This window comes from Magnolia sinica, chromosome 15 (genome assembly GCF_029962835.1).
Source record: "Magnolia sinica isolate HGM2019 chromosome 15, MsV1, whole genome shotgun sequence".
Taxonomy (NCBI): Eukaryota; Viridiplantae; Streptophyta; class Magnoliopsida; order Magnoliales; family Magnoliaceae; genus Magnolia; species Magnolia sinica.
In genome coordinates this window covers 11,154,190-11,180,905 of record NC_080587.1, presented here as the reverse complement: position 1 = coordinate 11,180,905, position 26,716 = coordinate 11,154,190, and the positions used below count along the sequence as shown (strand labels likewise).

At 38.0% G+C, this 26,716-nt stretch overlaps 1 protein-coding gene across 4 annotated transcripts; it reads left to right on the top strand.

Annotated features, from left to right (window-relative positions):
* Window positions 1-1,080: 1,080 nt before the first annotated feature.
* On the top strand, window positions 1,081-25,849 carry LOC131226629 (protein ZINC INDUCED FACILITATOR-LIKE 1-like). 4 transcript variants are annotated; one of them, XM_058222214.1, is made up of 17 exons: window positions 1,081-1,365; window positions 10,532-10,572; window positions 11,803-11,863; window positions 11,949-12,051; window positions 12,170-12,272; window positions 12,735-12,788; window positions 13,168-13,230; window positions 16,870-16,919; window positions 17,015-17,090; window positions 18,166-18,381; window positions 20,373-20,460; window positions 22,029-22,114; window positions 22,214-22,321; window positions 23,291-23,335; window positions 23,556-23,644; window positions 25,090-25,133; window positions 25,491-25,849. In XM_058222214.1, exons 1-17 carry the CDS (start codon window positions 1,221-1,223, stop codon window positions 25,580-25,582), a joined length of 1,464 nt encoding a protein of 487 aa, XP_058078197.1. In that variant the 5' UTR covers window positions 1,081-1,220; the 3' UTR covers window positions 25,583-25,849. The 4 variants fall into 4 exon arrangements, with proteins under 4 accessions (XP_058078197.1, XP_058078200.1, XP_058078199.1 ...); XM_058222216.1 differs by lacking the exon at window positions 1,081-1,365 and adding an exon at window positions 4,225-4,310; XM_058222215.1 differs by lacking the exon at window positions 1,081-1,365 and adding an exon at window positions 8,199-9,068.
* Window positions 25,850-26,716: the final 867 nt, after the last annotated feature.

Sequence of the window (26,716 nt, the reverse complement as noted above, 5' to 3'; positions counted from 1 at the left end):
CCGCCCGGCTAGAGCTCCTATGGGGCTCACAGTCCATCCATTTTCTCATATGCATTTTAAAGGGAAAACGGATTGGCTACTCCCCTGCAGCTAGCCAATGGCTAGTGGTAGGTGCTTTGTGGACCCTCAACATAATGTATGTGTCTCATCCACACCGTCTATTCATTTTTTCAGATAATTTTATGGTATTAAGCCAAAATTGAGGTAGATCAAAATCTCAAATGGGCTACATAGTGTTGATTGAACTCTCACAGTTAAAAACTTCTCAGGGCTACAAAAAGTTTTGCCGTCATCCAGGTCTGTGTGACCTACTCTACAGGTTGGATGTCAAATAAACATCACAGTGGGCTGGAAGTTTTTTAACGGTAGACGTTCAATCACTACTGTTTTCTCATGGTATGGTCCACTTGAGATTTTGATCTGCGTCATTCTACAGGATAAATTTTTAAAATGATTACAGCGTGGATAAAGCACACAGATCATAGTGGGGCCACGTAGCACCAACCATTAGCCAAACCGCCTCCCTTTGTGTGAGCCCGAAAATAAAGCAGATCCAACTCAAGCGAAGACTCTTGCATTTAGTGCTCCAAGCTCAATATTTGGTGTGTTTTACCTGAGCTTTGGATCTGCTTCATTTTTAGGCTCAAACCTTAAATTACCTGAGAAAATGAATGGACGGCGTGGATAAACAGATATATCACAGTGGCCCCCACAGGAGCTCTGGTAGGACGACTTACTGTCCCACCTGTGTTTAGACGCAATCCTTGCCCTTTTTAGGGTAGAGGGTGAATTTGAAGGGACACAGTATGGACGGAGTGGATGTGGGGACAAAATCAAGGTGGGCCCCACACGAAAAGCTTCTGAAAAAGATTATCCTATAAAATACTAGTAGTACAAGTAAGTGTAACAGCCTCATATTTTTGATTTTGAGTAACTGGACGTAATTCTCATGTCTATCACAATACAAGTTGTTTTCAGACAGGTTTCGAGGAAAACGGAATGCTCGCCTGAAATGACGCATGCAATGACGTATATCAGTATGAGCCGTGCAAATAAATGGGCCATTTAAATGCACGAGATTTAGAATATTTTATAACGGATTGGTTAGCTATTGCTTTTAACTCAGTGAGTTGAAAATAGGCAACTGCTGAGATTTTCTGATCAACGGTCAGTATTGCATTTCCTGAGACGGGTTTCGTTTGATCGAGTTCCTGTTTGGGATGGCGGAGGAGAGTAGAGAGCCGCTGTTGGAGAAGATATATCATGAGAACTGCCCAGGATGTAAGCAAGAACAGATCAACGAGTTGAATCGAGGAATCCCTTTTAAGGAATTCCTGTATATTTGGATCGTCGTGCTATGCGCTGGTAAGAGCTGTTCATCGCATTCTTCTTCTTCTTCTTCTTGTTCTTCTTCTCTCTCTCTCTCTCTCTCTCTCTCTCTCTCTCTCTCTCTCTCTCTCTCTCTCTCTCTCTCTCTCTCTTCTTCTTCTTCTCAGTAACTCCATTGGGGTTGGACGGGTTGATTGAAATCTACCAAGGAACAACACTAGTGGTAAATGGGATTGAAATCAGATACTGAGTCGATTCAGTCTAACTGGGGAACTAACAGAGTCACACTTGGAAACTGACTTTTAAAAGCTTATCTGGGTCTCTGGAAAACCTAGTGATAAATGGGATTGAAATCTGATACTGAGTTGACTCAGTCTAATTGGGGAACTAACCGATTAAAAGCTTACTTGGGTATGTGGCAAATCTAGTGATAAATGGGATTGAAATCAGATACTGAGTTGACTCAGTCTAGCTGGGGAACTAACCGAGTCACACTTGGAAACTCAGTTTTAAAAGCGTACTGGGTCTATGGGAAATATAGTGATAAATGGGATTGAAATCAGATGCTGAGTTGACTCAGTGTAACTGGGGAACTGATCGAGTCACACTTGGAAACTGAGTTTTAAAAGCTTATTTGGGTCTCTGGCAAACCTAGTGATAAATGGGATTGAAATCATAAACTGAGTTGACTCAGTCTAACTGGAAACTGAGTTTTAAAAGCTGATTTGGGTCTCTGGCAAACCTAGTGATAAATGGGATTGAAATCAGATATTGAGTTGACTCAGTCTAACTGGGGAATGACCGAGTCACACTTGGAAACTGAGTTTTAAAAGCTTACTTGGGTCGCTTGCATTTTGTGTACTAAAGCAAATATCTTCAAAGGTATTGACAGGAGCCATGGGAATTTGGAAGTTTAATTGATATTTTGCAGTCTTCCACCTTGTGGGGCTGATTGAAAGTTGTTATGGGTCGTATCTAGCGGTTGATTTTGATGGGTTTCTCAGATTATTTTGATGATTGAATATTCAAACTGAGTTGACTCGATCTAGCTGGGGAATTGACTGAGTTTTAAAATCTTATATGGGTCTTTGGCTTTTCGCCACAGAAGCGGACATCTTCAAAGGTATTGATAGAGACCCTTGGGATATTTAAAATAAGCTTGATTGATGTTTGGTAGTCTTCCACCTTCTGTGGTTGATCAAAATCTGTTACAGCTCATGTGTAGTCGTGAATGGGTTTGATTTTGACTTGTTTCGCAGCTTATTTTGACGGTTGAAGTATGATACTGAGTTGACTCGGTGTTGCTGGTGAACTTTCCGAGTCACTCTCTGAAACCTAGTTTTAAAACCTTGTGTTGGCTTTTGGATTCCTGCAACAAAAGCCGACATCATCTTCCAAGGCATTGACCAGATGTAATGATTTTGTTCGTTCATAAATCCAAGTTCATCGAATGCGGCCCACCTCGATTATCATCAAATGGGTCTTTTTAAATGAATTAATTAGAGTCTTGAAGACTCTTTGATAGTGATTGCAGTTGGATGCTTGTATAAGACACGTTATATGGTGACTATGGTTGGATGGTTCTTGCTTTTGGAAAAATTTCCACTTGCAAGTGGGCCCATGATCCAGTGATCTAGACCATTTGTTTGTTGCAGGAAGTCTCCTTACAGTAATCCTAAGTTTTATTTTTTTTCAATATTAATTTTCGTCGTGTAATTTGTGATCAAGAGGAGAAATGCTACTCTAGTCTGCTTTGAATTGAAATATGCCGAAAGTAGGCAGCTAAGATCTTAGATTCTCTAGCCTCTTTGGGGCCGACGATCAAGTGGTCTGGATCTTTGGACCGCAGGCCCCACTTCTAGGGGTGTACATCGAACCGAGTTGCGCTGTCCTCAGCTCAACTCGGCTCGGTCACTGGCTGACCACTGCTCGAACTCGGCTCGGCTCGGTTCGGTTAGCAGCTCAGGCCAGCTCGAGCTTAGTTCGAGCCGAGTTCGCCATTGAGACATTTCCACAAACACATGGACTGCACCTTCAAAATCCATCTGTTTGTGAAACAGAAATAATGGTTTTACAAGTATTTTATCAAACACCTTCTATGCAACAAAAAAAACAAAAAAAAAAAGGGTATTTGTTTAATTTACATACCTTTCTTGCCACAGTTGTCCTTCCTCTGGGCTGGGGACCAGCTGGCGCATTGCCACCAAGAGGACATGCTCCATCTACATTTGGGCCCATGATTTGGACAGTCTTGATTAACGCACATATATGTTATAGTGTACAACTCACTGCCATTCTAAAAATGGTGGAAAAAACTACATGAGGGGGTTAGGGTTTAGGGAAATGATTGGACAGGGGATTTAGGGAAATGGCCAGATGGCGAGGCGAGCCACTCGAGAAGGGAGAGAGTAAAGAGAGAGATCAGGAGGATTGAGGAAGATGGGTTATGACTTATGAGAGAGGAGGGAGAAAGTAGAGAGAGAGAGGGAAGAACTGAAAGATGGGTTAGGGTTCAGGCGTGCGGGCAGCCGAGTTTGAGCTGGAGGGTTTATAAGAAGTAGGTTTTTTATTTATTTATTTATTTATTTATTTAAATTTTTTTAAGGGGTATATATATATATGGGTGTATCGAGTCGATCCGAGTCGAGCTAAGCTGGGGCCTGCTCGAGCTCATCTCAAACTCATTTTTGAGTTGTATAAAACGGCTCGACTTGGATCGAACTTAGTTTCGAGCCAAGTCAAGTCGATTCAAGCTTTTTCGGGTCGAGTCGAGCGAGCTAGCTCGGTTTGTGTACACCCCTACCCACTTCCAATGGGACATACTTGGTCCACTTGAGCTTGGATCAATGTATTTTGAACCACAGAAGTTTTGATCAAGTTGATGACGTAGAGCAGGTCGTAGACAATTTCATGGCCAAGATGGACAAGAGGAGGCCTGATCGGAGGCGAAAGTGAGCCGAATAGTCAGAACCTTAAAACAGGCATATCTCCTTAACTGAAATGAGTTATTCAAACCCACCATATATGATTTTGGGTAGGAGAAACTACGTTAGCCAACCAACCCCTCTATGCGGGGTTATCACGTCGAATTTGTAAGACTCCATTAGATCGACGGTCGAAAATCAATTTTATTTCCATTTTCACTATTTATCGTGTTCATACCCCAAGTATAGGGTTGTGATGTAGTAATAATCTCGGTAAGACCGAGGTCGAATCCTCATGGACTGAACCTTGTACGTAATCTGAAAGTAACTCGAACTAGAACTAGGCGAAGATGTAATCTAAATCAAGTAAATGTAAGAGAAGAATGATGAATTATTTAACTAAAAACTTGTAAAATTCAAAGTGGGAAACTAGGGTGCCAAGGATCCACTTGTAGCAGTCAGGGAGATCTATGCGTGATTCATAAGCGCAACTGGATTTAGAGTCTCATCTTCATCCAGTTGGAAGATATATCATTAAAATTCAAATTTGAACTTCCTTTAATCCAGTTTTCAAGAGATGAGAGGTATGAGAATTAGGATTGATTCCATCACAAAACCATGCCTATGAGACAAAGCAAACAACAAAATTTTAACCAATCCACATCCAATCTAGGAAAGTTATGAACATTAGGAAAGATTTCATCATCCAACTATGCCCCGGAGACGATGGTGAACAACAGGGTTCCCAAATTCACAAACCCTATAATGAAAAGAACATACTCAAAGCTATCGCAGATCTATTGTAATTTAAGTCACAACAAACCATTAAAAACTAAAAGCATATCTTATAATCAAACTAGAATTGACAGGGTTCATCAAAGCTATAAAATACCCCATCACGCTACAAGCTTCACCTCTAGCCCTAGCTAAGAGGTTTAACTAATCACGGACATGATTAAACCAAATCTCTTAAAAGAATATAAAATAAACAAACAAGAAATAAAGGAAAGAAGAAAAAAAAAACTCTTTGAAGCCGACCCACGCTCTATGAATTGCCTCCACGGTTGCCCACGTCCTAGAATAATGGTCTCTGCTCTCTCTCCTCTCTTCTTTTATAGGTGTTTAGGTTAGCTGGAAGGGTGAACCGACTATACGTTCGTACCTCTCTCTTGCGCAGCGAAAGCTTGGCAGCGAGTTGTGTTTGGAAGTGATTTGGGACGTTAGTGTTGCAAAAAATGTTGATTTTATATAAAATATATATATTTTAAAATAAATATAATATAATATATAAAGTGTTTGAAAAATACCTTTTGAGGGTTTTTAAGAATAGTCCCACATGGGAAAGGGAGGAGAAGAAAAAAATGGTTTAAATGAAAACAGTGGAGTATTATAATATTTACTTACCTAGTCCAAGGACTATGGACCTTGCGCTCGGGCACGGGCTCGGTGCGAGGGCTTGTGCATGTGAGGCAGTGTAGCTGTAGAGGTACTAGTGGCATACTTTGCACTTCGCACGTCCGCATCGTGTCGCAGAGGGTTGCTCCTTTACGACCTTGAGCGAACCGGAGCGAGACATGTGCGAGTCGCGGTGCGACTAAGTGGCTAAGGCAGATAGATGGCTGGACGAAAATCTAGAGGACTGAATGAGAGTCCCTCTGAATATATAGAGGCTGAAAATATAGCTGTTGCACAAATGTGTAACAACTATGGACTTGATTGCAGGAGTTATGCAGAAATTGCTGCATGGTTAGCCCAACAACTAGAAAATGGCTAGCTGCTGTCTCACAACAGTCAGCATGCAGCAGATTAATGGCCATGCACAACAGTCAGAAAATGGCCATAAAACGGCTAGTTTTCTCCAACAACTAGAAAACGGTCATGGGATTTAATTCCCTGGACCATAACCCCCAGCCACCATAGCCTATAAAGGAGGGCCTGGATGGGTTTCCAAACCATCTCACAACCCAATCCAGCACTATCATACGAATTGAGACAACTCACTACTCTTCTCTCTATACTCCAGTAATTCCAGCAAGATAGCAACAGTTAAACCTTTGCAAGAAGAACAGACCAACGGTGTGTTCTATAACGGTTCACCTGAACCAGTGGCTGAAGACTTGACCAGTGCAGTGGTCTAAATCACAATTTTCTTCTTTTTTCTTTTTTCTGGGATTTTTCTTTATTATATTTTTGCTAGACTAAGTGTAATGGAGTTCCAATAGGTGGGCCTTCATGTTTGCTGAACGCAGACCCACACCAAACTCATTGTATCTTAGAAGCAATTTGCCTGTAACCTATCAGCATACTCAATTCACTTGAGTAGGGGCAAATAACGCTTTAAGGACAGCGTTTCAGACGTGTTTCAACCTGTCCATATTTCAAATTTATTTGCAATTTTCGATTTCCACATTATACAGAAATTATATTAATCTGTATAATTTTCAATAGTCAGATCGCCCCAAGACTAGAATCTGACTCCATGGTGATGGTCACGGACCCCTAAGGAAGAGTTTGAATGGTCCGGATCGCTCATACGACCATGATCATGCACATACAACGGCCCACGGAGGATCGGACGTGCGAACGTATGTTTCTTGCGGACTTCTTGCGCTACGAAGGTCGATTGGCCCCAAAGTACTGTTTTCGAAGAAATCCGTCCCGTTCATTAGATTCCTGACGAAACACCAGTTGGGAAAGAGTGGTTTTTTTTTGGATTTTGGTGCGGTCTAATGTATCAAACCAACTCGTCATTCATCCTGCATTTTATGGCGATCCACATGTGTAAGTTTGTATGGGCCCAAAAACTCAACATGACTAGGGTCGTGTCCCCTCTTTGGATGCAATGGACAGTTTCGATCTAACATATGGGCCCTGATGGTGGCCCACAACACATCCCAACGTCCGGACGTGCGGACGCTGGTGACTTTATGATTTTTTTTTAAAGAAAGAGACGGGTAAACCGTCTGTGACCGAGAACGGCGATCCGGTGCGCTGTGTGCGTGCACCTGATGTGTACACACACACTTTCATGTGGGGTCCATCGTGATGTTTATGAGAAATCCGTTCCGTCCATCCATTTTCGAATTTAATTTAAGGGGTTGAGACCGAAATTGAAGTAATCCAGATATCAGGCGGGCTCCAACTCAGAGATTTGGTGGCTGATCTGTATTTTAGGCCACTTATACAAGGACCCAATGGTTGAAATTCTATGTGTACGGTGAATTTAAGGTCCTCAAGCTAAATATTATGTTTCGAGCCAAATGGATGGTGGGAACCCTATAATCTTGCATTCTGGACGACTTTTAAGCCCGTTTAAACCCAATCACTTGATTTTTTCGGATCTCTTGCATGTAAATTCTTCGATCTCGGTTCTCTGAGGTCCGTCCCTTGCCTTGGTGATTTCTGAGCATTAAATGCATGCTTTTAGTACCTTTTTTCAGTCTAGGCTCCTAAATACACCTTACAAGACAAACACGATTAAAATATGCTGTTAAACAGTATCATGTTCATAAATTTAGGTAATAACCGGGGTCTAATATGTAATATTTGACCCTTAACATATAGTAAGTTTTAGTTCGATCGTAACTTTTGATCCATTGAGTTTTAGGAGTTTTGCCTAACACAAAAAGGGCTTATAAAAATTAGGGGAATAACGTGGATAGGCCAAATTGGACACTTACCATTTTTGGCCAAAAACCATGAACTATAGTGGAAATTATGACAGTCTATAGTAAGTTTACTATAATTTGTCGTAAGTTACGATTTTAGAGAGTTTGAGTTGGTTTAATATCACTATTTAAAGGATTGTAAATTTGTTTTATCATTAATCAAATTATTTTTTGATTTTTATTAGAATTTATCTCTTTCCCTAATGGATTCGAGGAATTTCTCCGAGGAGTCTAGAGAAACTCCGTAGGGTGTCTTCTCGTTACATCCATCCTTGCGTCAATTGATATTTGTAGTTGATATTTGTATTTTCTCTTCATGCAAGTCTATTTGACCTTATGAACAAGTTGGATAGCAAATAAATATTATTAGTGCGCCCTAGGAAAGTTTCAACAATGCTTTTGAGTCTTTGATTTTCCTCATTTTGCGCTCATACCCTAAAATGATCTCACAAAATGGATATACATCGTGGATAGCCCATATATCACGGTCGGCCCCACAGAGCCCCCTGGTTGGACCGAGTCCGCGCAATCCACCTCTCATGCAATGTATCTAAATATCTGAGTATGACGTACATACAATTGCTAATTATTTTATCCTTTTATAAACCAAGGTCGACAATCTCAAGAAATCAGGACATTCTTCGTCCACCGTTCAACGGATCCGTGTCCAATTATAATAAGGAAAACGAGGAACCATGCGTTTGAGTTGCAATTTGCTTCTTTGGATGCATTGAGAGAGATTGCACGCATGTGTTTGTTTTTTTGTTTGTTAATGTAGGCCCCATGCACCGAATTACATATGCAATGATGCACAGAGGACAACAAGCATTTGGCTTTGTCATATGGGATGTTTGTTTTCGTTTTCCAAATGGATTTGAATTTAATATCTTGGTTTAAGTGTCTATGTAAGACACGGATCCCTGCCTTTATTTTAGTAAAGATCTTAGGTATAAAACCAAAACCAGGAATTGGGTTTTAGTCAAAATCCTGTTTAGCATCGTTTCAATGGCGGAGATAGGAAAACCGTTGCTGAAGAAAGTGTACTATGAGAATTGCCCTGGTTGTAAGCAAGATCAAATCAATGAAGAACGGCGCGGAATCCCTTTTAAGGATTTCTTGTTTATTTGGATCGTGATACTTTGCGCTGGTAAGAGCTGTTCATCGATGTTTAGGTTTATTATTATATAATCAGATGCGGAGAACATTTGAGCCATACATTTCTCAACCACGTTATTAAGATGATCTTGTGGAAGTTATTCTGTTAATAATAAGTTACATATGTTATGTAGTCTTGGATTAGTTATTTTGTTCGTCATTTATCAAGAAAAGGAAAAAAAAAAAAAGACTGTCCTCTTCAAAAATCATTACTGAGATGGAGTATTATAAGTTACTCGGTTGCGGTACTATTGGCCGACTTTAATGGGATCGCCGGAAGCGTACCCCACCAATCATGATTTGGCAGTATGGCCAAACACTCCCAAAATGAATGGGAGTAACAACAGGTCGATTCAGTTGTTGAATTGCATTTGCTTTGGGAGAAGCTAACTCGGCAATCTAAGGCTAGAGCTTTGTGGACGTAGATTTCCAGTGAACCCACAGCAGGAAGTTCCTGCCTTTGGAAGCTAGGTGGGGCCCACCGTGATGTTTGTTAGAAATCTACCCTGTGGATTTCTCACAAACACCATGGTGGATCCCACCTAGATATCTCACATCCGCCACACACATGGACACACCTACGCCAATCCAACCATCCAATTTGTGAGGTCCATAGTAGATGGATCATTTCCTGGAACTGCACAAAATTGAGAAATCCTAACCATTCAATTGGTGGCCATCAAATGGACGCCCAAAAAGAAATTGTTCAGCTATCCAAATTTAGTCGTCCAAACCAGATGGTTCACATCGTCTGATCAATGTGATTTTTAGGCCATGCACCATCCACAACAAGGCCTGCGAATTTGAAGCTATGGATTGTTTTATCTGCAAGCCACATGATCTGTGGCTGATGTTATTTCTTCCCAGTAGCAGTAATCACAAGTATAGTTATAGTTGTAGATGAACTTCTTCACGAACTATGTATTTTTTTAGACCATCTGGTATATGATTAATTGTTATCCATTAATCAGATGAGGCCCAAGAAAATTCGGACTGGCCCATTATCGAATCAACCAGTGTATGTGGAATATGGACGGTTGATCCATTTTTAACCGTTGGATGCCCTCATATAGTGTGGCCTACTGGATAAGTGGACCACCGTGATTTTTCTGCTACCACATGTGCACAGAAGTCCTAGATTGATCAATGGAAAAGATCCACATGTATATGCGCAACTCATCTCCATGAGCTATATAAAATGGCTCTACCCCTGGCCCACTCATAGTGTCAAACCACCTGTGTATGAAGAATACAGTTCAACCTAGATTTTCTTCATGTGGGTGGCCCACCAGATGGATGGACCAGCCTGATTTTTGGTCCAGGGCATGTTCACGGCGGGCCTCAACTGATCAATGGAACCGATCTCACATATATCCCAAGTTAGCTTCCCAGTCATGCATTTTTACATATAACTGTGTCCTAATCTCTGTTTTCTTTTTGGTTTACATTTTTCAGCATTGCCAATATCTTCCCTATTTCCATTCCTATATTTCATGGTACGTATACTCCCTACGGTAGCTTCTGTAGCGCTCGATTTTAGGAAGTATGTTTTCGTAGAAAAATGAAATTTGAAAATGTCTTGGGTGCGTTTGGTGGCACCAAATGTGAGTGGTATAGCTGATGGGTTGCTGTGGGGCCCATAAGATGTATGCATGACATTCAATCCCTCCATCAGATCCTTTGGCTCTAAGCCTAAATATCAGGCTGAACCAAAACTTTGGTGGGGCACACCACAGGGAACAATTCCAGATGGGGCTCCCACCGTTGATACACGGATTGGCTGATTTTTGGACCTTGGGGTAACATGAGGCGATATCCGATGGACGGTTGGATGTTGTGCAAACATTGCATGGGCCTCACAAAAGCCCGTTACCATCATACAACTATAGCACACATCTATTGGTTAATTAATTAGCCTAAATTGGTGCTAAATATAAGGATATTTCAAGATATCTGGTGCAACCAAACACACTAAATTCGTCACATTTTTTTAAATTATACGATGGTAGGTATGCTTTTATGTTAATTTTACTATTTTGTATTAAGGAATGATTAAAAAACTATAATGACTTGAAGCTGAATCCAATACAAAGCTTTGAAAGTACATAACACCACACGGAGCCTCTATCAACGGTTGAAAGAGACTATATGGTTCACATTTTAGTAAAAGTGACGAAGAAAGGAAAATATCACATCTGAGAAAAATAATTTAAAAAAAAAATAAAGAAAATATTTCAGGGCAATTTATAGAGGAAATCTAAGGAAAAGAAAATTAATTTCTTCTATCCTTCTATCTTCTGCAAATGAGGGAAACTTTCACATATGAGGAAATCAATTTTATTTCTTTATTTAATTTTTTCCCATTTCCACCTATCCAAATAATCCCATGAAATTGACAAAGCCTCTACAAAGATACTGGGACCATGAAACTACAAAGGAAATTAAGAATCTAAGTATCAAAATCAATGTATCATTTCATTACAATTCTAAGACACGCCAACCCAAGACAGTATTAATATCTACTTTATGTATTGGATCATATTTGTGATGCGCTCTTACCGTGCTTCTTTTCTAACTTCTTTATGGTAATTATAAAAAAGAAGACGTTAATATTTTGAAATTTACTATTATTTAATCTTTAGATGAATCTTAGAAAACTTATATAATTGCTCAATGACATGTTTTATAGTTTATTTTAAAAATATATTTTCATTGTAATTTTGCAGATAAGAGACTTTCACATTGCAAAAAATGTGCAAGATATCGGATATTATGCAGGTTATGTAGGTGAGCATATTTGATAGAGCAACACATTAGATTTTATGGTTGACAATATGATGAAAATAAAATCTTTTCTTTTTTTTTCTTGAAGGATCTGCTTACATGGTGGGAAGAGCTTTAACTTCTGTCTTCTGGGGAGTAGTAGCGGATCGATATGGACGAAAACCCGTTATAATAATTGGCACCGTTTCAGCGTTAGTGCTACTTGATATTTCTTACATACATGATTCAAACTTCGACTTGAATTTTAGTACTTAGCTTCTTTTTTTCTTTTTTGGCTTATTTACATTTTATATTATGACTCGGTTCCAGGGTTGTGTTCAACACTCTCTTTGGCTTAAGCACAAGCTTTTGGATGGCGATTTCAACGAGGTTTCTTCTTGGATTTTGCAATGGTCTACTCGGCCCAATAAAGGTACACCTTTTTTAATCGAGATTTTCTAGGATGGGCCCGGTGATGGATGGTTTGTATGCTAAATATCTCACACATTGGATGATTTAACTACCTGATAAAGCCCCATTAGTTATGGACCATTTATTCTAATTGTACATTTTAGGAGTGTACTCAAGATCATAGGGTAGGCGATCATATATCTGTGCACAATCCATCCCATTATTGGCCCACCTAATCAATGGCTTATGTTACAACTTCTGATGCCAATAAAGCTAATCTAAGTTCCCATGGTTATAGTTCAGTACTATATGGACACTAATTCATTTCCTCATTTTGTTTAGGATGTGTTTGGTTGTACCAAATATCAAGATATTTCATGATTACTCAATTTAATTTCGTGCAGGATTTAATTATTTGATGTAACTAAATACACCCTTATTCATTTTAAATATTTTGAAATTTCACATTTTAGTATGTCTCCAGGCATATGCTATTGAAGTCTGCCGTGAAGAATATCATTCCTTGGCATTATCACTTGTAAGAAGCTTTTCTCCCTTTATATATCATTTATATATCTTAGAGATTTCCGAGCATTGCTCGCCCCTTTTGCCTCGTCATTTGTCTAGTAGATTACTCTAGTGAAAGGGATGCATGGTGAAAGCCTTACCTCTTCAACATCATAAGCATACATGCAAAGGACAGTTATAAACCATGATATGCATTTTCATGCATTTGAACAAATGGGAAAAACAATTTAAATATTTCCATACGTCCCATTCACAAGAGGCCTACTAGATGAACAGTCTAGGTCTGCATGTGGTGGGCCATAGGGGACAGGCAATGCTAGCAAAATTCAAGTCCTATTCATGTATCGTAATTCTGGATAGATAATAACCTTCTAATCGTATCAAATCAGGTTAGTACATCATGGGGCATAGGATTGATTATTGGTCCAGCTGTTGGAGGTTTCCTTGCACAGGTTCGATTTAAAAAGTTGTTAGAATTTGGAATTTTTGCATGACAAATAATGATATACATCTCTATACATTTGTATTGGTGAATAGATGTACATGTATCTGGTGCATATTCATATGCTATGTATTTATGTGTGTGCTTATGCTTGCTTGAATTCATGTTTAGGGTATTGAAAAATGAAACACACCATGCAATCTTTACACATACATGCACATATATCTTAATAGGTTCGGACATTTATGAATGTATGCATGCATTCATATAATAGATGCATTATGATAAAATACAAGATAATTGGGTATGAAAGACATATGAAGCTAAATAAGAAACACTTTGTTATTTTACACTAAATACACTATTCAAATGAAGCCTCTCTCAAATTCATGAGAAACCATCAAGAGTTTGCAAAGTAGAAACTGATATATAGAAACGTCGTGGGACTTTGTAAAGAAGTGACTTGTATAGAGAAAGGCAAGGAAAGGTCCTATCAACCAACATTTTTAGGGACATTCAACCTTATTAGTACGTTTTGTCGGTTGTAAATATGAGACGATTAGCAATCTTGAGTTGAAACTTGAAACTCTTATTTACAATTCTCACAATGGTGCAGGATCTTTTCAATTAATACACCTTGTCGCATCAAACGGCTAAGATAGTAATACAAATATTGATCTTATGGCTCACATTAGACTCTGAGATCTCATCCTAAGCTTTTATTGTTCTTGGGCGTCATTTTCTTATTACGTCGAAAGCCTCTCATGACAGTGATAATATTGAATCTTTCATAGAAAATGAAACTTAAATATTTTATTAATAGGATAAGGGTCCCATTTCTTGGGACATGCAATTTTGGTCTACTTGAATTTTGAACTCAAGATCTATTAATCACTTGCATGTAAATAGTTATTGGATCACAATTGATGATCATGACTTTGGCTAGGATATGTTGAAACACATAAATATATAAATTTATCAAATAAAAAACCGCAAAAATAATAAGGATCAAGCACATCACTTATTGCATCCAATTTAAGAGTTCACAAGGTCCTTGAAGAGCACTTGCTTTGAAGACGAGCAGTCATGATCTTGACCCAGATATGCCATACTATAGATCCCTCTTGGTTCACCTTTTCCCTATTTCTCTAGCTATGTGTGTTAGAGGTGGGAAGCCTCATATGATTTTGAGCATATAGAGATAGCCAGAAGTCCTTTATTTCTTTACGAGGTTTTGGATCCCCTCTCTCATCATAGAAATAAATTCTTATTATAATGCACTTTTTCTTCTAATGGTCTTCCCTTAATGATGGATTTCCACACGTGATTGAGTTTTGAGTAACCGGAAGCCCAAATTTTCTTAACATCAAGAAAATACACATACATGTGTGTCCGTGGGCAACCATCATGTGGATGATCCTAACATTGCATTTGGAGAGAAAATTGTAAAATCGGTCACGAGTCTAACCTGATGACATCGCTGGTAATGTTTTAACATACTTACAATTATAAGTTATGACCAATTCTTGTCATGCTTGATTAGAGCTGTGCATCGAGTCAAGTCAGACCGGATTAGGTCCAACTCAACTCGGTCCGAAATTTTCATGGACTGAAAATCTGATCCGGGTTCAAGTCCGAGTCATCTGAGTTGATCCGATCCAATGCACTGCTCACCTGATATGAATCGAGTCTGACTCGGTCAGGTAAACCGAGTCGGATCGGATTGGGTACGGTTCGGATCGGTCCTTCTATTTTTTTTATTTTTTATTTTAAATTTAAATGGAACCTACGGACTACGGTACCTACTTGATCGAGATGAACAGTGATGGTAGCCGATGGGTGCCGAGCTGCAAGTGGACGAATCGAGATGGGTGGGTCCGTGTGGCACTGCTCATTCGGGTAGAGAAAGAGAGGGATTAGGGCTTCGAGGAATAAGAGGCGTGATGAGTGAAAGGGACACGAATTTCCTGCGAAAGCCTTTTGCAGGAAGTTCTTGCGCTTGAAACTTAGGTGGGGCCCACCGTGATGTTTTTCAGGAATCCACTACATTCATCCGTTTTTTGAACCGATTTTAGGAGATGATACTAATAGTGAGTAGGATCCAAGACTCAAGTGGGCGGTGCTAAAGGAATTGGTGTTCAAGGAAATTCTAACTGTTGAAACCTCCCTAGGTTCGACAATGATATTTACATGCCATCCATACCATTAATAATGTCCTTAGGATTGGGATGAACTGAAAAAACAAATATTAGCATGATTTAAAACTTTTATGGCCCCACGAATATTTCAACTATGGACGTTCAATTACAACGTTTTCGGCCCACTTGAGCATTGGATATGATTAATTTTTTTGCCTCATAATCTAAAATGAACTCACAAAAAGAATGGACGTGGAAGATTTCTCACTAACATCATAGTGGGCCCTACCTGCGTTCCCATCACATGAACTTCCTGCGAAGGAAATCCGCATCCGAGGCGGTTTTGCTTTTCCAGTATTTCGCACCTATGACGCTATACGAAAATATTTAAAACGAGTGCATAGGGAGTTATTTGATGCTCTAGCAAAGTATGTACCTTAATACACAGGCACTCAGTGCTGGGTAGGGTAAAAATAAAAAGTTAAAAAACTATATATACTTATGGTAAAAATATATTAAAAATATTTAAAAAATGATATATCTGGATCGGATCAGATCCATTCAGTTCGAATTTCAGTTCGGATCGGTTTGGATTGACCACGATCCAAACTCGATCTGATGAACGGTCGGATCTGACTGATCCTACTCAATCCGCACCGATCGAGGCCTTCGGTTCGGATCGGTCTGGATTGACCACGATTCAAACTCGATCCAATGAACGGTCGGATCTGACTGATCCTACTTGATCCGCACCGATCTAGGCCTTCGGTTTGGTTCGGATTGGGTCGGTTTTTGCCCGACTCTATGCTTGATACCCACACACATATTCCTAAAAGGCATCATTAACAATTCAAAAACTCTAAACACGATTTTAATGCCAAATCTATACTCCCTAGTTACTTTGAAGTACATTGAGCATTTATCGTATTTAATATGATATTGATTTATGCTATGCTTTACAAACATTCCCCCAATGATTATTCGCTACCTTTCTAATTAAAGGGAAATATTTTTCTTTATTTAAGTAATTTTTATGACTCATTAGTTGTAATCAACCTATGTAATAGTCTATTACATTGTGCCTATGAGAGTTTTATGCTTTCATTGTCAATCCCCAACTCAGATAAAAGAGGATTGCTTCAAGTTAGCAATTGGCAACAAATTTTTATCATAGCTTACAACATGAATCCAAGCAATATGACATTGGTGGAAAAGGATTCATGTAGCTAACATCAATTAGCTAGGATAAGGCTTAAATGATGATGATGATGATGATGATGATGATGAAGCAATTGGAATACTTACATGTCATGGTCCACATGAATACTATATTATATAAGCTTTGATGCTTTTGTTTAATCTCAAATTTTGTAAATATTTGCATATTTTATTTCTTTGGTTTTTTAAAAATGGTAAATATCACCTTTCCAAATCTTTTTTTATGTTCATTTTTTATTCTTTTGAATGTGCCCAACTTGCTAATTTAGTGTTTATGGATTCATTTTTGTTAGCCTGCAGAGAAATTTCCAAGTATAGTTTCCAAGAATTCTCTATTTGGGAGGTATTCAATCTAAAATAACTTAATCTTTTTTATACATTGAAGTGAAGTTTGTCTAAATCACTTATAGTTAATTCAGTATCAATGTTGTGTTGTAGGTTTCCATATTTCTTACCCTGCCTTTGCATATCACTTTTTGCACTAGTGGTCTCCATTGCTTGTTATTGGATTCCGGTAAGTGACATTGTTCTATAATGACATTCTTTTAATAATTGAGTGATGACATACTCGTAATTATATGATTTTTCAAATATATAATCCCTCTTATTTGTTTTATAATCTTCTTACATTGGCTCTCAGAGGTATATAACATTGTATCCTTTATTCATTATATCCAAGTAATACAATTGTCTCCTGTCTCAAATATGGCATTCAAGAATGCACTTTGGGGTTGCCAACGGTCGGGAAAAATCAAAATTTTGAATAGTCCCGGCTCCTTGGCTCATCCAAACAGTACAAAAATCTAGGCAGAAGCCAATCCTAAACCTGGGCCGTTAGCAGCTTTAAGACTCTCAGATCTTATTCTTCTATCCTCGCTCTATGTGCTAGCTAGAGCTTAGCATACTTTAGAACATAGATTGTACTACCAACACTTCAAGTTCTTAAAAGGAAACATTTTCTTTTATCTAACTCCTTTGTATATATTCTTTAAGTTCATTTTATTAGGCAGTATTTTCTTTATTAAGATTTATTTTGAGTTCATAATATTTGTAAAAAACTTGCTAATCTTACATGTGTGTATAGCCTAGCTCCCATACACATCCCGACGTGCAAATTTAGTGAATGTGTGGAACATCAAAGCCATCCATTGGGTGGGGTCCACTATGGAGATACCTTGGTCCAAAAATCATTCCATCCACTAATTAGGTTTGCCAGTGCACACAATTAAACACGAAACTAGACAAACCTATTATTTTAGTTATCCATTTCGTTCTTGTATTCTTGTTCCAATTAATGGGCGAATTGGCTTGATTTTTGTCAATATACCTATACGGTGGATCCTACCCGTTGGATAGCTCAAATGTTGGACTCATGCGCCATGTTGGTAATTGTGGATGCATGTATGGAGTCTAGGAGATCCATCCATATGTTTTCAAATCATTTATCATGTTAGTCCATGTATCAATTTACCAAATTCATCAGTAACACAATAATGTTGGGTGGTTTGAAAATGATTTTAGAAAACATTGGAAGCTAACCATAGAATGTAGTTTCTTATCTTACAAGTCATGGATCTTTTCTTTTTCAGGAAACACTGCACAATCACAAAGATAAAGTCCAAGGCAGGCACAGCTCATTTGATTCTCTAGAAGCTTCCTTAAATGGTTGTGATTTAAAAGCAAGCATTGAAGAAACTAAAGTAAAAGAGCCAACTTCAAATGGAAACCTTTTCATGAATTGGCCCTTAATGTCATCTATAATTGTATATTGTGTTTTCTCTCTTCATGATATGGCCTACACGGAGGTAACTTTTCTTCTTTATGCTTTACCATCTCATTTTTAACATTATTTAAACCATAATTTGAAATGTTAGCAACTCAAAACATGCTTGAGTCAACTCAACTAGACTGGATTTTGACCCGAGTAACTAGAAAACTTGTTCGTGGGTGTTACTTTGTTTTGAGCTAAGAAGACTCATCGCATTAGCTCACTAGCTTGATCCACTTGACACAATTTGTGTGACTCGTATTGAGCCACTTGTTTGGCCAACATTTCTTTTTCTTTTTTGTTTTTGGGTTAACTAATCAATGGTCAATAACTATGAATGCCACAGAAAATAAGCTCTCTTTTGCGTGTACGGATCGCTTGTGTGTTGACTTGAATGGGATGATACATTTATTTGGACTCATCACTAGCCAATAAAGCTCAAGACCTATGACTAACTAGAAATTGTAGAATCAATTAAGGGTTGAGGAATCAAAAGATTCTTCAACCCAAGTAACTCCTGAGGTTGGTCTATGATGGAAGATTCTAAGGGCCTCGATGACAGAAAAGGAATGGGTTAGGCACACCATTTTGTCACTCGCACAATGTGTGATCTCTATTTTATGGGATTTTGAATTTTTCGGAGATATGAATGAGCTCTGGAGTAAACTATATATTGGTTCAAAGTGATAAATGTGAGAATAAATAAAAATGAGGAAAAAAGTTGGAAAAAAGTGTGTGGGTGTTATGTGTGGGGTGTTGATGCAAACTTAGAGGAGATGCGACAAAGAAAAAAAAAGGAAATTAAGTACTCTGGTGTAAATAAGAGATGAACGGATGTCCCTGATTCTACTCCACTCTGGATGTCTATGAACTTCTTGTGAAACTGGAGGCCTACTGGTGTGGAAGATTTCTCTTGTAGAGCTTCCTAGGCAGGCAACTTTTTCATCAAAAGAGGGCACCTCTCAAGCTCACTTGCTCATTCCTCTAGCGCTCAAGGCTTTCCCAAGCCTGGGTGGGCATGAACAAAGCATCTTAAAAATAAAGAAAATTAATGAGCCATATTTTAATAGACTAGACTGGCGAGAATAAAATTCCCACTAGTACTGATGGGGTGAATATTTGCAATTTTCGAGGTCCTTTTGGTGACAAGAGCCGTCTTGTGTGATAAGTGGACTTTTTGGGACTGGCCAGAATAAAATTCTTGATGATAGTTTTTTCACATATTTTGAAGCATTTTTGCCATACCGTCTCATGGTACCCTTAATGATTTGAACCATTAGATGTCTCTGAGAGGGTGTAGGGATCTTCTCCATTCGGTCTGTTTAGTGTTGCGGTCCTTCCCGAGTCGATTGAAAGCTAGTCTTTTGAAGTTACACCGAAATCCTGCAAAATAGTCTCCTGCTATCTTAGGTCGGGTGTCTGCAATAACCAATGCACCATGGGTTGGGTGCCTATTTATTTAAGCTATTTCATATATTTTACCAACCAGAAATATTTTAAATATTTAACAACTTTGACTATTCTTTAATTTCATTATTTGATACTAAGCTGAGTAAAGACTCAAGTCGAGTCTTCAAGGTGACACAGACTCAGATGCACATTTGAGTCAAGTTGAGTTTTTGGGGTTTTTATTATGATTTGAATAGCTTCTATTGTCATATCATTATTTTTCTACATATGATTTTTTTAAAGTATAGTGTAGACAGTTTATCTATCTAGTGTGCATAGTTAGGCTGCCGTGTGATGATAGGTTTCCCCTAAGTTCTTTTATTCCTAGGGGATCCCCGAATTGTAATGATTTCTGTTGATATATGGCAAGCCCGAAAGGCAATTTTTTGAAATTAAAAAAAAAAAGTTTATCTATCTAGTGGTCTCATCCTTATCCAATTTTTCCATCTCAATGCTGGGACATAGTGCTTTTGTTTTTCAATATGTTATTAGTTTTTTTTCCCACAATGTGAATATTTTGATATTCATTATAACTACTCGAATGATTGACATGTCAATAAACCAAATTCCTTTTTACAGATATTTTCACTATGGGCAGTAAGTGATAAACAGTTTGGAGGTTTGAGCTTTTCATCACAGGAGGTTGGTGTGGTGCTTGCAATCTCAGGTACTTAGACACGCTCAAGTGGACAATTTTCTATCTAAAAATGCTTGTATTGTGACAATAGAGCGAATATTATATGTGTGTCTGTGACTATATATATAATTAGGAAACCTCATTTTTCTGCTAAAATCATACGTGTGCATGTGCACTATAACAACCAACTAGATCCAAACTACCCAACTTTAGCCAGGTCAATCACTTGGACCTGGCTAGACCCTATTTTTAATGGGGTCCAAAAGGAGAGACTTGAACTGAACCTGAATTCCTAACTGTTCCAAAAGATCGGACCCTGACCAATTAAAATCAGGTCGGAGCCATCAGGTACCCATTGACAGCCCTATCTGTATTACCTGAAAACTTCAAATGTATCTTTTTTTATACTTCAAGTATATAGTTTATAGAACTAGTAATCTATGTCAGTGTAAATGAAATGGCTAACAAATACTAAATAATTGGTTTATATATTTGTTTAGAGTTAGTTCAACACATGAGAAATTTCTTTTTCTATTTTCTCCACACATTTTAATGCATGCACATGTGTGCGAACTTCTCAATGGTAGTAATAAATTTGGGAATTATATCCTTACCACCCTTCTCAATTAATCAGAAAATCAACTTTTACATGCTTGGTTCTTACATAAAACATATATAGGACTTTTAGATTGCTCCACGACAGTCTAGCTGTAAGAATAGAGATCGACTTTCCTTATGGGGACCTCAAGATCATATAGAAGATGATGAGTTCATGTTAATTCAATAGTTGTGGCTGCCATAGCTCTGTGTTCAACTACCACTCCAATGGCTTTTCCTATTGTTTCATTACTAACTATAGGTATAGTTTTTTCAGCCATATATATTTAGCAAATAAATAACAGTTATACCTATTAATACTAATGTTCTTAACTTCGATTATATCTGTTAAAAGAACTCACTACATCATATGCACCTAACAGACTTATCTTATTATCTTATTAGTTGTAGGCCGATGTTTTGTGTGGAGCCCACCCAAAAGTGTAGCTTGTACATCATCGTTTCTTTTATCAAAAATTCTTGGGCAAAAAAAATAAAAAAATAAAAAAAATAAATCTTATTATGTTTGAATATGTTGCCCAACTTGCTTATGAATGTATTTCTAAAATTAGACTCATATCGCAATTTATATATGAAATGATGAATGTTATTATTATAGACCTTGTACACTTAGTGTTATTATATAACTGAATAAATAATAGTATAAATCTCTACATTGAAAATATGAATTTGAATTAACTTAATCAAGTAAATAATTTTTTTCATCACTAAAATAGTGATATGGATCTTAAAGACCCAAAATCTAGATTGCTCAATCCGAAAGGAAAAAAGAAAAGAAAAGTGGGGATTTCAAGCTTTAGGTAACATTGGTTGAATCTCATGTGGATTACAAATGCAATCATGAAAAACAGTTCTGTATTGGAGTTGCATACCTTGCTCAACAAGCTTATGCAAGTCGAATTTAAGCATTTATTTTTGATGTGTTATTGAACATTATATATTTAAAACATTGATTTACTTACTACTTGTGAAATTGACAGGCTTTTGTCTTATGACATTTCAACTCTGTCTATATCCAAGGGTTGAGAAGCTTTTTGGACCAATCATGGTGTCCCGCATTGCAGCAGTATGCTCTCCAACACCTTTCATTATTTGAGAATGATTCATTCGCATTTTATGTATGGTATTTGGATTGCTTGAGTTCCGATGGTGTTCTAATTTGCAGATTTTTTCAATACCATTATTATCGAGTTACCCCTTCATAGCCTTGCTATCAGGGCTCAGCCTTACAGTGGTAATTAATATTGCGTCCGCATTGAAGAATGTTCTCTCTGTAAGTACAAATTCAATCCAAATTTTATTTTTGGGAGCACTGTAAATTACGTGCCCCTAATTGCATCGGGGTACGTGGACAGTCGAGTAAATTAATGTGGACTATCCATTATAATTCATGGGCTACTATGCAAAAATACCCAAGTTACACGTTTATAGCCATCCATTTTCAATTTAAAAGAAGAAGGAAAAAAAAAAAGCTCATAACATGCTTGTAATGGCGATTACGGGCGGTAAGGAGCCGATATAGGGCCAACATATCTTTCCTTTAAAAAATAAAAATAAAAAATCAACCATGGTAGGGTAGTAATGATCATTACATCTCATATCATAACGGTCATAATGCTGGCTATTACAACCACCATTACTGTTATTGAATACCTTGGATGGAATGGTTAGAATTGTTTAAACAAAGTGATTCCTTCGAATTAGATGGAATTCATATAGGCCGGCTAAGGATATTTTGGTTGTCTAATCCATCTTATATAAAAAATTAGTAAACCAATGAAAGTCGCTTACTCACTTTTGAATCTCTAATCTCATCTTTCTTCTTTTCTTTGCCCTCTCTTTCTTATTCCTTTTGCCTGCATCTACTTAAACTATAGTCCCCAACAAATGGATGGGATCAAAATTTTGAATGTGCCTATATTTCTAGAAATGATGATGACCATCCATTTTATAGGCTAAAGATAGTTAGAATCATCCCAATTGGTGTGATTTTTACATGGTGGCCCATGAAGCATCCGATGGAACTAACGGTCGATCTGCTCTTTGATTGATTGGATTGTCCATGTGTCCCAATGCAACTAGGTGCACTATAAGTGTGTGTGTGTGTGTGTGTATCTATATATATATATATATATATATATATATATATATATAGAGAGAGAGAGAGAGAGAGAGAGAGAGAGAGAGAGAGAGAGAGAAGCAAGCACAAATTCACGAATCTAATCTATTGGAATGCTATCAGGTGACCATTATCACTGGACTGTTCCTTTTGCAAAACAATGCTGTGGTAATTTTCTACACTTCGTTGACTTTGTCCATCTCCACACTTTTTCTAATTTTCATGCACGTGGGAGCTAACATGAAAGACATGTGCTTGATCAGATCTTTCCATCAGGGGCCCACTCTGCTTAAATCTTCTGGGCCAATTCACTGATTGTGCACACGTGTTTCATATTGGCACATGTCTGCATTAGTTCATTTTTCATACCTAGTTGTTGCAATGGCAGCCCCAACACCAAAGAGGAGCTGCAAATGGCATTTCTATGACTGGAATGTCTCTTTTCAAGGCAATGGGTCCTGCAGGAGGAGGTGCCCTGTGAGTATTCTGTACAACTTAATCTTCGCTGATCTTCTATTTTTATGTAATGATATGGAATGATGTGCTTGGATCGAGAAAGAGGAATTCCAAGATGTTTGTGTTGTGAAAAACATTCTCACACTCGAAATGATATAACAAAAAGAAAAGAGCAAACGAATAACAAAGAAACAAGACTTATAGAGATTTTATGTAGTTGGGCAATTTGCCTATGTCCACATGACAACAATATTAAGCTTTTTTTTTTTTTAATACTAAAATAATAGAAATCAAAGAATACAAGACTCACTTCTCTCACACTCTCTCACACTCTCTTATTGTCAATGAAATCTTTTGTACAAAATTTTATTTCTCAATATGTACATGTTTCTCTTTTTATAAACAATACACAACCCAAGATAGAATACTTGTCCAAAAGCTAATAAAACTAAGGGTGTACACCGAGTCGAGCCTCGAACTCGGCTCGGATCGGTCCTCGAGCCTGACTGGCCAGCTCAACTCGGTTCGGTCAGCATCTCGGGCCAGCTCGAGCTAAAATCGAGCCTCTACGGCATTTTCACAAACACATGCAGTGTACTTTCAATTTCTCATTGTATGTAAAACGGCAGCAAGTATTTCGTTAAACACCTTATAGGCAACATCAAAATAAAGAAAAAAAATGATATTTGTTTTATATACATACCTTCCTTCCCACTAGCCTACACTTCATTGAGTCATTTCATCAAACACTTGGTGAGCAACATCAATATCAAAGTAATTGAGTCACCAAACTAGTTCGATCTGAGTTCGATTCGAGTTGGGGTTCGATCTGAGTCAAGTCGAGCTCGGGCAAGCTTGAACTCGGTTCGAAATTTTTTTAAGCTAAAAAAATCAGCTTGACTCGGCTTGAACTCAGCTTTGAACCGAGTTGAATCGAGCTTTTTTGAGTCGAGTCGAGCAAGCTACACCCCTAAATAAAACTAGGCTCCTAAACTGTGAGAGAGAGAGAGAGAGAGAGGAGTTTCCAACTAGGAAACATCCCATGTTTACACCCTAGAAGGCAGTATAGTTTTAGGAGGATTTGGTCAGTCCAACAAACTGTACATGTGAGGCCCACCCTTTGGTGATCCAAACTCTCATTTGGTGATCCATTGTGGAAGTTGATGCCCCAAAATAATCCTCCCCATCTCATGATTCCAATTTGTAACCAGCTGATCAAGCCCCCCGCGAAAGATGATTTCCAATGTTCATCGATCAGATGGCTATGATCACTTCATCAGGAGGATAATGGGTCATTTCCAATGACGGGCCACTCCATATCAACGCCTTATATTAACTGAAGGGGCCCCCCGACAAGATCAACGTCCTATGCATGCCATACAATTCCTATTCTCTTTTATTCTTTTAAAATATTCTCTGATCCTTGAAATAAATACATAAATAAAAAAAAACTTTGGTATTTTCAGGTTTGCATGGTCACAGAAGCGTCAAACTGCTTCCTTTCTACCAGGTACGAAATTTTTTAACTCATAGTTCTAAAAGTCAGAGATGACTCGAAATTCAGCTGAGTCAACTCGACTCGACAAGAAATTCTAGATATGAGACTCAAACCCACAACCTCTAAAACAGGTGCAAACCATGCATTAAGGCTTGTGTCTAAAAAAAGCCATTTTTTTTTACCTAACCATGATTTAAATCTCTATTAATTATCTAAATATCGAGTTGAGCTGGGTCGAGTCTTCCATTAGACACGACCCGGCTGAACATCGAGTCAAGTCGAGTTTTGGTTTTCGAACTATGATGCATATTTGTAATATGTGTCGCATTCTCTTTAGTTGGATTCTAATTACAGTTTGTTGACATGCAGGTGATCAGATGGTCTTCTTTATGTTAAACGTGATCGAGTTCATTGGAATCATCTTGACCTTCAAACCCTTTTTAACTACACACAACACATAGCCTGCAGGACAAGATCAAAGTGAGATTAAAGGCTACGATTCCACGTGATTCTATAAGTGGGGCCCAATTTTTTCTCACTCTCATTTTATTTAATAAAATGGGATTACAAACCCACAAGTGTACATTTATTTGTAGGTGATTTACATGAAATTGATGTACGTTATGAGTGTATCAAGTGGAAGTGGAAATGTATATGTAACATTCGGAGATGTTATGATATGATCACATTATTTAATTATTTGATGGTGATATTGGGTTTCATCAGACGGCTGATGTTGCTATACTTGTATCTGATCGGATTTCTCTAATGATTTGAGTTCATGAGAGTAAATTGCTATAAAATTCTTGGACTTCGGTAATTCCACATGCATGTATTGTTGGGGATGGTGCGGAAGCAAATCCGAATTCAATCAAAGAAGATGAAATCAAATGTAAACAAAATCACAGAGAACACATTGATTTTACGTAGAAAAATCCTCACAGAAAAAACTATAGCACAAAGCAACAAACAATTCACTACGAAACTTGAACAATCCCGAAATCCTTTCTCAAAACCTTAGCTTTGTTCTCGAACCTTTGGGAACGTCTTAGAATTCACTTAAAATACCTTAATCCCAATTACAAGTGATATATACTATCACAATTGGAATTAGAAGCAAATCACGCACTTATGTGGTTCTGCGAGTGCCGTCAATGGGACCTTCGATGGCATTGATATTCATCGAAGACTAGTCGATGACATCGAAGCCACCTTTGATGACAGCGAGTAACAACTCTAAAATTGTCTAGCGAACAACTGAGATTTTTTTGGATTTTCTCGATGGCAGTAAGCGGTTTATCGATAGCATCGACAGACTCTTTATCTTAATCAAATTGAAGACATTTGACAACAATATCCACAATGGATTTAATTTTCATGCTCTATTGCTTCACTGCCATCACTATCTCTAATCGCCTTTCATCATAGTTTCATTGTCACTTCTCCTGCACACTCTGTCTTCATTGAGCCCTCGCCAAGCCTAGAGAAGTCGTACTGAACTTAAACTTTTCTATAGGAGAACCGCATTTGCAAGCATTTCAGCCAAATTCACACTTGTGTGGATCTTCTTTAAGAGTCATGCCTCCTTCCTTAAG